Below are 12,150 nucleotides of genomic sequence, written 5' to 3' on the forward strand. Positions count from 1 at the left end.
ACACACAGACACACACAAACACACGAAGTAGACACTGGAATTACACACACACAAACACACACACACATAAAAATACATCCACGTGCACTTATACTCCAACATCTGGTTGCCCATACATTGTTTAAATTGGTTAACGGTCATAAACTGCGTGTGTGTGTGTGCAACATGCTCAGAAATCACAAAGCACATGGTTAATCATGAACGTATCTAAGTAATGAATACCTCCAAAGACCTGGCTTGCAGTCAAAAGATGCATAGACACACTCACTCACACGCACGTACACATGTGTGTGCATGTGTGTGGGTGTGTCCAGAAAACAAAGTATTAAAATCTAAAATGTTTTAGGTTTCATTTTATTGCTGAAATTTACTGCTCAGTGATTTGTATCAACCACATTGACACACTCTCTTGCTCTTAGTCAAACAAACACGCGCACACACACACACACACACACACACACACACACACACACACACACACACACACACACACACACACACACACACACACACACACACACACACACACACACACACACACACCTATTGATTGTGTGATTAGTGGTGATGATAATGGAAAGCAGATGTTAGCCCTGACTGATGGGGTTCCTGTGCTTTTGCAACGTGTGTGTGTGTGTGTGTGTGTGTGTGTGTGTGTGTGTGTGCCTGTCCAGGATTAATACTATCAGTGTATCCAGTGTACTTTTCTTGGCATGGAAGGGACACACAGTCTCCACCCCAGAAGACGGATCACCCTCCAATTTTCTCATGTACTTCATATCGGGGAAATCACTTGGACGCTGTAGAAACTCAACTCATTGGGAATCATCTGCGTGACAGATTTTGAAATCATTCAGCCACCATCGACTCGCTCGTGTGACTCGGAGCTCCAGTCGGAACTCATCACTTGAGTCCGATTTCACGGTGGTGCTGTCTGAGTGGAAACAGTCCAAAGTCCTAAAACCCGACAGAGGCTGCGACTCATCCGGTCTTTATGGAGCATGTCCTGGCTGTTGCACTCGACTGAGAAGAGTGTGTGTGTGTGTGTGCATTTGTTTGTAAATGTTTGCTAGATGTGAGACCAATGCAGACAACTGTCCGACAACAGGTGTTTTTTTTTTTTTTTTTTCGATGATAGTGAGAAGCACTGACCCAGTAGAGGACACGACCACGATCGCCCTAGGATTGACCAGGTCCGTACTGAAGAGCGTTCTCCTGTCGCTGCCATCCAGGCTGGCCCTCTCGATCACGTCGGCGTTTGAGTCGACCCAGAACATCAACCGACGATTGACGTCCACCGCCAAGCCCTCTGGACTCACGACATCTGCAAGAGGGAATAATAATAATAATGATGATAATGCATTTTATTTAAGGGGTCTAACTCGACACTGACATGAACACGTACAAAAAATAAAGATTTCGAAGAAATAATAAAGATAATAATAGATACAGTAAAAATGACAAAGAGGTAAAAAAAATAAACATAAAAATAAATAAGTGATGGAGTGGTAAAAAAAATAAACAAAAGTGACAAAGCTGTGGGCGTTGGATGGAATAGGCCGATTTAAATAGATGTGTTTTGACTTTTGAGGTGTCACGATCATCTGATAACTGATTTTCGAGGCTTGCCGTGTGTGTGTGTGTGTGTGTGTGTGTTCTTACCCCTGCTAATCAGTATTTCCGGCTCAGATCCAGGTGACATCGAAGCTCTGTTGATGGTCCTTGCAGACAGATCAGTCCAGTAAACTTGGTTCTCTTTGCAGTCATAAGACAAACCCACCACAATGGAGCCCTGAACACACACACACAAGTAATTTTATTAGCCATGCGTGTCTGTGAAAGCTCTAAATGTTATTTGGATTTATACACTGCTCAAAAAAATAAAGGGAACACTTAAAAAACATATCCTAGATCTAAATGAATGAAATATTCTTATGAAATACTTTGCTCTTTACACAGTTGAATGTGCTGACAACAAAATCACACAAAAATGATCAATGGAAATCAATTGTATAAACCCATGGAGGTCTGGATTAGGAATCACACTCAAAATTAAAGTGTAAAAACAAACTCCAAGCTGATCCAACTTTGATGTAATGTCCTTAAAACAAGTCAAAATGAATCTGTGTTGCTTCCTGAGTGGACACTATGATTTCACAGAAGTGTGATTGACTTGGAGTTACATTGTGTTGTTCGAGTGTTCCCTTTATTTTTTTTAAACAGTATATATATTTACATGTAGAGTCAGGAGTGTTTTGGAGCGCGTCGTGTCCAGCCTGGTCCCGTTGAGAGGAAGCGCTCCGATCTTCTGGCCCTGTGCGTACAGCAACGTGACGTCAGAGTGGATGAGCGGCGTCACATCTGGCCGGGGCAGTGGGCGTACTGTGGGGGGGGCCACCGAAGGCAGGCCTGGGACCAAATCAGAAAGGTTAGAGGCTTAAATCCACAGCCGTGGGCGGCGGTAAGTATCGCGCTGTCACGAATCGGCGCTTCCACGTAAATGATGGCGACAGAGGCCTCACAGGCAGGTTTGACCACGTCATGTGAGCGGGTGCCAGGAACCTCCCGGCCGTCCTGGTCCACGCACCAGCAGTAAGTGGTCTCCCCGTAGCACTGGACCGGGCTGAGAGCACAGAGGGGCGGGGGGGGGGAGAGAATGAGGAATCTGAATGGCGTCTTGTTCAGAAGCAGTTGAAAGAAAACATAATCCCCTTTTTCCTGTTTTCTTTTCAGTTTGTTTCTATCTTATAAAGTCTCTGCCAAACATGGAAAGAGACAGCCTCCAGCTCCAGCACGCCCGAGAAACATGCTCATCGGGGCCTTGAAGGCTTAAAATAAACCATCATGGAGATTTATTTGCTAATGTCGGCAGATTTGTGAAGAGGGTCCTTAGCATTCTGCAGCAACAAATATCGGCTTATTTAAAAGTGGTTGAATTATATGATAATCATCATAATCATAACAGTGAAAGCAATAATTATGTGATCATCATCATTGTCATTATTGTTGTTATCGTTATTATTATCACTACAGTAAGAAAATGAACAATAATAAAAATAAAATAATAATTTTGATGATATAACAATAAGAATAATAAGAGAAACAACAACAGTAATCAACATCATTATTATCATCATCATCATAATAGTAAAGAAAACAACTTCTATTATACTATTATTATCATTATCATTACCACAGTAGAACAACACCAATAATAATGAGATCAATAATAATTCAATAAAAATTTTGACAATTGAAATAAAAATAATAACAGCAACACAGGATAAGCACCAGAACATGGATGGATAACAGCAGCAGCAACAATTATAATCATTTTCATAACATAAGAATGAAAACAGTAATAAAAAAAATACAAATTTTCCCCAATCAAAATTTCTGATTATGATAATAGCAATAATATGATAACATGAGAAATACAACAACAACAATATAATAATAATAATAATGATAATAATGATAATAACAATAATAATTCAGTTAGGGGTCCATACCTGAACTGTCCGTCAGACTCACACTGAGGTAAGTATTGTTGAGGCTCTGTTTTCCCTCCGTAGTGCTCGATCAAACTGTCCCTCCAGCGTTCACACACACTCTCAGGCCGCTGGGTTGGGGGCACGGGTTCTGCAGGGACAAAACCAAGGTGGAAGCTGAAATTTGTTAGCATTTCCAAGTGAAAAATAAAGCCCAGTCATTGCTCTGCAGACATGATTCTCAAGTAAAACGCAGCTCTATTGCGGCCCAAGGGTGTTTTTTTTGTCCCGCTGGGTTTATATCAGTGCAATAAGAGGAGAGCCTGATAAATGATGTGAAAGGCCTGGCGTTTAAAGAGGCTCACTCGCACAAAAACATCTTGCTTCAGTAAAAACTGTTTACCTTGTAAAGCCCTTTTAATAACTTACTCCATCAGAGCGCTTTGCCGTCAAACCCGAAAGCACCGTGCCAGAGTTTACGGCGGAGTCTTTTCTATTAGCTGTGTGTATTTTCAGTGCGGGACGGAGAACACGGTCGGGAGATCGAAAAGGCCGGGCTAATATCAAAGCAAAACAAAGACGAAGCTTGGGAAAACAACGACTAGGATGTACAGTCTTAGGACATTCCAGCAGGATTTGCCACAGAGGCAGCCTGTTAAATCCAGTCCCATGGATCACTTGGCTTTACGAGTGTACAACTTTATGTGTGTCTGAACACCCATTTCACCCCCCAAAAACTTGGCGGCATTGGATTGCAGTAGCGGCTGCTTGAATCCCTGCCTTGCTGCGGTTTTCAAGTGGATCCTCCACGAGCCTCCGTCTTACACTTAAGCGTTTGTCTCACATTCAAGTTGTGAAAACAACACAATGTGTGGGTTTCTGCAGCAGGTCAGAAACCAAGGTGGTCAGTATGTCCGCTCAGAGCGAGAAGGTCCCCCGTTGGATCCCCACAGGGGGCATTTCTGTGTGAGTCATGTTGTTTCACCAGTTACCTCCAACAGTCCAAAAAACATGCAGGCGGTTCATTGGAGACCCTGAATTGTCCATATGTGTGAATGACATGGTTAGTACTTGTATGCCTCTACGATGAGCCAATGCGCAAGTGAATGGTTGTATGTCACTTGGTGGTGTATAAATGAATGACTGAATGGTTGCGTGTATCTATATGACTTGTGAATGAATGAGGGGTCGGGTCAAAGTCTCCGACCTTGTGATTCTCGCTCCAGGGTAAACCCCCGCTCTCATCCAAAGAAAGCTTGGATAGGCTTCATATAATTATCGACATTTTAACAATTGAATTTTAATGAATATATATGCCTAAACATAAATACCCTTGATTACATCCATTTTATGTCGTGTCTTATTTGCTTGAACATGAATGACAGATTATATCTTTACAAGTGAAGCTGTCTGAATAAATAACTCCTTACCTGGCCGGTCGCAGTCCACAGGAGAGGCACCGGGTGGAGCCCTGGTTCCAGGTTTCTCCTGGCCGCTACTGTCCACACACCAGCAGTATCCAGTGGAACCATGACACTGCGGCATGCGACGAAACGGACGATTAAACATGAAGAAAAAACATTTTGGTCTGTAAACAGTACATGAGCCAGAGCAACCATGACGGAGGTTACCTGCTTTGATAGGTACTGTCCGTTGGCATCACATTGCGGTCTGAAGGCCCCAAAGACGGGGCGCCCGTCTGGATCGGTGGTCTGAACACTGTCTCTGTGGTGCTCACACTGAGTTTTAGGAAGAGTTGGTTCGTCTGGGAAGAAATGGCATTTTGAAATACTTTAAGAAAGAAACGGTATCTAGGAAGAGCATCTTTTGGCAGAGAGCTTGTTGGGGAGGCCCGTTTTGTCTCCCGATCAATTCGGTGGCCGACAACGACCTTTATTAAGAGATCCAGCGGCGCAGCAATATAGTCTCACCTGATCTGTCGCAATCTCTGCGCGATGTACCAGGTAGGGTTCTGGTTCCAGGTTTCTCCTGCCCACTGCTGTCCACACACCAACAATGTCCGGTGGAGCCGTGACACTTTAACATGGAAGAATAACCATAGTCAGAACTGACAAAGACTTTTTGTGAAAGTACATAAAATCCCTGATGGGTTAGAATGATTGCCAGTAACAGTGAATGTAGAAGACGAGGCCGCTTTTGATGTAGTTATACTCCTAGATTTCTGGGCAACCTGCGATTTCCTGGAAAGACTCGATGGCAACCGGGAAGTCCAGCGACTCTAGAGAGAAAGATGACCCCCAGGAAAGACTAGCATGGGTACATGAGGCAAACAACCTCAGGTACAGCGCACCGATACAAGCTACGAAGGAAAACAATGTGCGACACCCCCAGAGTATCCCGAGAAGAGGGAGGGGAGAGTTGGGGGGCGGGGTGATGTGAAAGGATTTGAAAGAAAGTGTCATTGTGGCAAGACCTGCAGGATCTCTAGAGAGCTGAAAATACGCCAAAGCGGGACCACATGTGGAAATGAGATGACAAAGGTGCAGGAGTTACACCAAATGAGACACGGGAGAACCCCGGGCAGGAAGCACCCGACAGCACTGAGGATCTCTTAACATCTGTGTCACCCCAAGACCCCAGGCGGGACCCTCCTGGTACCACCTCAGAAAACCAAACCCACCCTGTCAGGGAATAAAGAGGCGCAAGATGAATAGCACAGAGGAACAGAGGAAACTGCTTACAATCATAGGAATGACAAGAAGGGAAAGAAAGATAGCAGCTTGCAGGATGGGGTGGGCAGCAGAGAGAGCCTCTTGCTGGTTACGGAACAGGAGGGAGAAATTCAGCTGGGCAGTGACTTGGCCACCACTGCTGACCCACCATTGGGAGGGTGTTATGGTTCAGGGTTGAAACACCTGATGATCAAAAGGCCACCGTCTGATGACTTCAACTTCTCCTAGCCAAGGCTCCATTCAGCAACAGTGAATGAAGAAAGGGAGGGATCTTTTGATTTAGTTCTATTCATTAGTCATACCTGTTGAGGCAGATAGCGTCCATGTGCATCACACTGAGGTACGTAGACTCCAACAATTGGATAGCCCTCTGGACTGGTGGTCTGGACTCCGTCTCTGTGGTGCTCACAGTGAGTCTTCTCACGCACCGGCTCTTCTGAATGAAGTTAATGATTTCAAAGACATTACTTGAAACAGTTTGGGACAATTTTCAAGGTTCTTTGGCAGCACAAAGGTCACACCTGATCTTTCACAGTCTCTGGGCGAGGTACCAGGTGGAGTTCTGGTTCCGGGTTTCTCCTGCCCATTACTGTCCACACACCAACAATGTCCGGTGGAACCGTGACACTGCCAATCAAAGGGAAATGGTTTGTATCTTGGGGGTACAATTAAATTTGGGATACTTGCAATTCTGTCTAAACCAAGGTAAGATGGGTTCAAATGAGTCGTACCTGTAGAGGTAAGTACTGTCCTGCAGCATCACACTGAGGTACATAGGCTCCTACAACTGGGTACCCCTCAGGACTGGTAGTCTGGACTCCATCTCTGTGGTGCTCACAGTGAGTTTTGGGACGCACTGGCTCCTCTGAACAAAGTTTGCAATTTTAAAGAGAATGTCATGGATACATTTTTTTGAAGAAGAAATCAGAACACCAGCTTGGGATTATTTTTAAAATTTTTTTAGCAGCATGAAGGTTTCACCTAGTCTATCACAGTCTCTGGGTGAGGTACCGGGTGGGGTCCTGGTTCCGGGTTTCTCCTGCCCATTACTGTCCACACACCAACAATGTCCGGTGGAACCGTGACACTGCCAATCAAAGTGAAATGGTTTGTATATTAGGGATACAATTAAATTTGGGATACTCGCAATTCTGTCTAAACCAAGGTAAGATGGGTTCAAATGAGTCGCACCTGCGTAGGCAAGTACTGTCCTGCAGCATCACACTGAGGCACGTAGGCTCCTACAACTGGGTAGCCCTCAGGACTGGTGGTCTGGACTCCATCTCTGTGGTGCTCACAGTGAGTTTTGGGACGCACTGGCTCCTCTGAACAAAGTTTGCAATTTTAAAGAGAATGTTATCAATACATTTTTTGAAGAAGTAGGAACAACAGCTTGGGCCTATTTTTATGTTGGTTTTTTTTTTAGCAGCATGAAGGTTTCACCTAGTCTGTCACAGTCTCGGGGTGAGGTACCAGGTGGGGTCCTGGTTCCAGGTTTCTCCTGCCCGCTACCGTCCACACACCAACAATGTCCGGTGGAACCGTGACACTGCCAACAAAAATGTAATGGCATGTATATTGTGACTATAATTTGACCTGAGATATTTGAGAATCTATCTGGATCAAAGATTGGTAAGATTGGTTTAAATGAGTCGAACCTGAAGTGGTACATACTGTCCCTCAGCATCACACTGAGGTACGAAGGCTCCAACAAGGGGATGCCCCTCTGGGCTGGTGGTCTCGACACTGTCCCTGTGATGCTCACAGTGGGTTTTGGGACGCACCGGTTGATCTGGGCGAGGAAAAGACCACATGGCGACAATCATTAGGGTTGCCTTGGAAAAATAGATTTACTCCTTGGGTTTAAATTTGAGGAAATACGGATTCAAAGCCAATATAGGTCAACCCCACAGAGCCATATGAACATGGTAGTTAAGGTTAAGGTAGTCAAGCTTGTATGAATTCCTCCATTGGAAGATCGAGTCCTCAAGGTATGGGTAGCCCCACTCTTCTTCCTAGTCATCTTGTACCTGATACATCTGAGAACTTTCAAACATAGCGTCTCCTCTTTGGTGTTAATATGCTTGCGGTCAGTGATTCCATGTGGTTCCATACTGAAGTTTCATCTATTAATCTCCTCGTTAAATCTGTCTTTCTGGTGGGAAGAATCCATGACTTCTGACTAGCTTGTTCTAGCGCTTATTTGTGGGCCGAGGCTCTGTTTGTTGGTGGTTTGATCCCTGGCCTGTCCTGTTGGCACAAGTGTCCTTGGGTAGACACAGAAACCCAAGTTGCTGGTTGCCACCTTGCCTGGCAGCTCTGCCGCCATCGGTGAGTGAATGGGTGAATGCCTTCTCGCGTAAAGCACCTTGAAACTACTGCATATGTGTTGACCATTACTCTCAACCCATCCAGCCCAGTGAATAACTGCAAGGTTCTGCATTTGGGACCTCCTAAAATGTAGCCTGAGATATGCGTTTATGCAGTCAGGAGCAGGGTTACCTGAAGAGCTGCAGTCTATGTGTGCTGCGCCGGGTTGTGTCCTGGTTCCAGGTTTCTCCTCGCCCCTTCTGTCCACACACCAACAATGACCAGTGGAGCTATGACACTGAAACAGAGCTGATCGTTAGCATTAAGATAAGACAAGATAAGATAAACTTTATTGATCCCCATAGGGGAAATTCCATTGTCACAGCAGCATAACAGTTGTAATGTCAAAAAAAAAAAAAAAAAAAAAAAAGTAAAATAAATATGAATATAAACAGAAGACAGAGACATACACGAATAAATAAGCAGCAACAATAATAACATCAAGGAACAGTGAGGGTGAAAAACACACAACCAGAACTAAAGAACAATATAGAGTGACAAAAGCAATGAATGAAATAAATAAACAAAAATAGGCAGGATGTGAGCGGGCTGGGACAAACAAGGAAGTGACCGGTCAGAGTTGTAATTCTTATGTCTATACACTGAGCGAGCTTACCTGCTGAGGTGTGTATTGGCCATTCCCATCACATTGAGGTATGAACACTCCTGGAATGGGATATCCCTCTGGACTCGTCGTCCGAACGCTGTCTCGATGCAGCTCACAGTGAGTTTTAGGGCGCTCGTCTGGAATGGAAGGCCAACTTTAAATTGTGGAATTGGCAAATATGTAACAAAAATGTACCGCATTTGTTTTTGCTAAAATCGAAGTTGCATTCGAGCCTCACCTGGTTGGTCACAGTCTTTCGGGGTCGCACCAGGCAGAGTTCTGGTTCCTGCTCTTTCCTGCCCGGTACTGTCTACGCACCAACAGTGTCCAGTGGAGCCATGACACTAATATAAACACAATTCAACGACAGTTCATATGTATTACAACACTTTGTGAGTTTTATTTACAATATAATTAGACCCAAGCGCTCTTCGGTCTATTAATCTTTAGTCGGTTACTGACCTGCAGGCTTACGTACTGTCCATTGGCATCACACTGGGGTACAAAGGCTCCAATAATGGGATATCCCTCTGGACTGGTGGTCTCCACACTGTCTCTGTGGTGCTCACATTGGGTTTTGGGATGTTCTGGCTCATCTGGTTGAGTTAGATGGATAATGACTGGATCAGGTTTAGTATAGAGACTTTATAATAGGCCTCAGAATGCAGTGTCAGACACCCTGAAACAGGTAAGGATTATTATTCCACCTATGCTGTTAACGTCTAAAAAAATAAATAAATCAAATATTCCTTTGCACACGTTGCATATTGATATGTATATTTTCAAAATTCTGCCTTCGATATGAGCAAATAGTATGCACACATATTCTTGTCAGAAGCACCATGCTCTTCTCACGAAGTCTTATGTTCTCTATGGCCTTTTGCTTTTGGAGTCAAATTTGCAGATTGTACTATCAAAAATAAAAGTACTAGGACGGCGTGTGCTGTCACTGCTTTTAAAAAGTCACCAAATCATCAACTAACAAATTTTTATTACATATTGTTCTCCAAGCTATCCGGTAATTTCCCCCCATGCTGCATTTCTGTACTGTATCTGTCTCTCTCTCTCTCACACACACACACACACACACACACACACACACACACACACACACACACACACACACACACACACACACACACACACACACACACACACACTTGCAGTGATATCACCTGTTTTTCCAGGCATTCCACAGCTATGACCTAATGACCTAAATATGGCACATCTCCAAGGTCACACACACACACACACACACACACACACACACACACACACACACACACACACACACACACACACACACACACACACACACACACACACACACACACACACACACACACCTAAAAGTGCTGTCTGTTTGACTTGTTATTGAGTTGTATTATTATGGGGCTCACCGGTCAAGGTGTAGCAAGAAAACCTTGAAACTCCGTGACACAATAAATGTCCTGTTATTGGTTCTCAAACAGCCAAAAAGGCAGTGGTGTAATTCCCTCCTTGGGAAAGGAAGAGAAGAGGAAGACTGCCTATGATTGATTTATTTTCTTTTTACCTGTTTTGTCACAATCCTTGGGAGGTGCACCAGGTAACGTCCTGGTCGCTGCTCTTTCCTGCCCCCTATTGTCCACACACCAGCAATGTCCACTGGAGCCATGGCACTGTGATAAACACATTTCTTTAGAATAGTGCCAAATTACATGAAATATGATTTTTTTTAAGGTGGTTGTGGTTCCTTTGTGTAGACCTGAAGAGGCGTGTATTGTCCATTGGCGTCACATTGGGGTACATAGGCGCCAAGAATGGGATACCCCTCTGGACTTGTGGTCTGGACGCTGTCCCTGTGGTGCTCACACAGAGTTTTGGCGCGAACCGGTTCGTCTTCGGAGGAAGATTTACACAACTTATTTAGACGATTTATACTCATTAGAAATACTCAACCAAAGGGTTAACTAAATACTTGATAATCTGGAGAATGGTGGAGAAGGTGCGATTGTTGGGTTTTTCCCCCAATATTCTCCACCTGGTCTGTGGAGTCTCACCTGGTCTGTCACAAGCTTTGGGGGTGCTACCAGGGAGGGTCCTCGTTCCTGGTCTCTCCTGCCCCGTACTGTCCACACACCAACAGTGTCCAGTGGAGCCATGGCACTGAAATGTAAATTGTAGTTTTGTTAACAGACAAAAATGAAACAAATTGTTCCTTGCTAATTTTGATGAATTTAAACATATTAGAGCCACTGACTTGTAATGGTATGTACTGCCCATTAGCATCACACTGAGGAACATAGGTCCCTAGGCTGGGAGTGTGGACGCCGTCTCTGTGATGCTCACATTGAGTTTTAGGTTGCGCTGGTGCATCTAAAAAGGTAATAATGAAAACATTCTTTGTTAATTAGATTTTGTACTCCTGAGAGCAACCGAGATTGCCATTCCACAGTGACTATCAGGTTTTCATTAGCGAGTAAGTTGGTATTTACCCAGCCTGTCACAGTCCTTTGGTGCTGTGCCAGTGGGGGTCCTGGTTCCTATTCTTTCCTGGCCCCGGCTGTCCACACACCAACAATGTCCAGTGGAGCCGTGGCACTGTAACGAGGTGCTAAACCTTTGAGAATTGGATATTCTCCGAGCAGTTTACAAATCCAGCCCCCCGACTGATGATTCACCTGCAGTGGTCGGTATCGTCCATCGGCATCACACTGGGGGACGAAGGCCCCGATGCTTGGCTGCGCCCCTTGGTCCACTCCACTCTGCAGACTGTCTCTATGCTGCTCACACTGGCTCTTTGGACGATGTGTCTGATCTGTGGAAAACATTATCACTCTGAGAAAGCAAATCAAAAATATTTTCACCTTGAACCTCAAAAGGAGAAGGCTGAGTTGGGGAGAAGCACCGTAGAAAGAAAATAGAGAATGCTGATTTTACTTCCCACAACATATTACGCTAAATCAATTAACAAAGACAGTATTAATAACAATGAATATATTTATAG

The 12,150-nt window shown here is 44.4% G+C and overlaps 1 protein-coding gene across 1 annotated transcript in view; it reads right to left on the reverse strand.

Moving 5' to 3' along the window:
- The window catches only part of nid2a (nidogen 2a (osteonidogen)), a 44,386-nt gene that overhangs the window by 7,839 nt on the left and 24,397 nt on the right, over positions 1-12,150 (reverse strand). Inside the window, exons 18-42 of the mRNA XM_086147963.1 lie at positions 11,825-11,961; positions 11,639-11,744; positions 11,404-11,519; positions 11,204-11,309; positions 10,909-11,042; positions 10,717-10,822; positions 9,624-9,757; positions 9,400-9,505; positions 9,171-9,298; positions 8,687-8,792; positions 7,843-7,976; positions 7,628-7,733; positions 7,376-7,509; positions 7,166-7,271; positions 6,916-7,049; positions 6,706-6,811; positions 6,487-6,620; positions 5,423-5,528; positions 5,123-5,256; positions 4,922-5,027; positions 3,513-3,642; positions 2,523-2,623; positions 2,237-2,409; positions 1,663-1,792; positions 1,153-1,324 (exon numbers count right to left, since the gene is read on the reverse strand). Coding sequence (XP_086004089.1) covers positions 1,153-1,324; positions 1,663-1,792; positions 2,237-2,409; positions 2,523-2,623; positions 3,513-3,642; positions 4,922-5,027; positions 5,123-5,256; positions 5,423-5,528; positions 6,487-6,620; positions 6,706-6,811; positions 6,916-7,049; positions 7,166-7,271; positions 7,376-7,509; positions 7,628-7,733; positions 7,843-7,976; positions 8,687-8,792; positions 9,171-9,298; positions 9,400-9,505; positions 9,624-9,757; positions 10,717-10,822; positions 10,909-11,042; positions 11,204-11,309; positions 11,404-11,519; positions 11,639-11,744; positions 11,825-11,961 — 3,085 coding nt within the window. The remainder of the gene's footprint in view (positions 1-1,152; positions 1,325-1,662; positions 1,793-2,236; positions 2,410-2,522; positions 2,624-3,512; positions 3,643-4,921; positions 5,028-5,122; positions 5,257-5,422; positions 5,529-6,486; positions 6,621-6,705; positions 6,812-6,915; positions 7,050-7,165; positions 7,272-7,375; positions 7,510-7,627; positions 7,734-7,842; positions 7,977-8,686; positions 8,793-9,170; positions 9,299-9,399; positions 9,506-9,623; positions 9,758-10,716; positions 10,823-10,908; positions 11,043-11,203; positions 11,310-11,403; positions 11,520-11,638; positions 11,745-11,824; positions 11,962-12,150) is intronic.

Source organism: Fistularia commersonii, chromosome 6, assembly GCF_037954325.1.
Source record: "Fistularia commersonii isolate RoL2024-O1a breed Wild chromosome 6, RoL_Fcom_v1.0, whole genome shotgun sequence".
NCBI classification, from domain to species: Eukaryota; Metazoa; Chordata; class Actinopteri; order Syngnathiformes; family Fistulariidae; genus Fistularia; species Fistularia commersonii.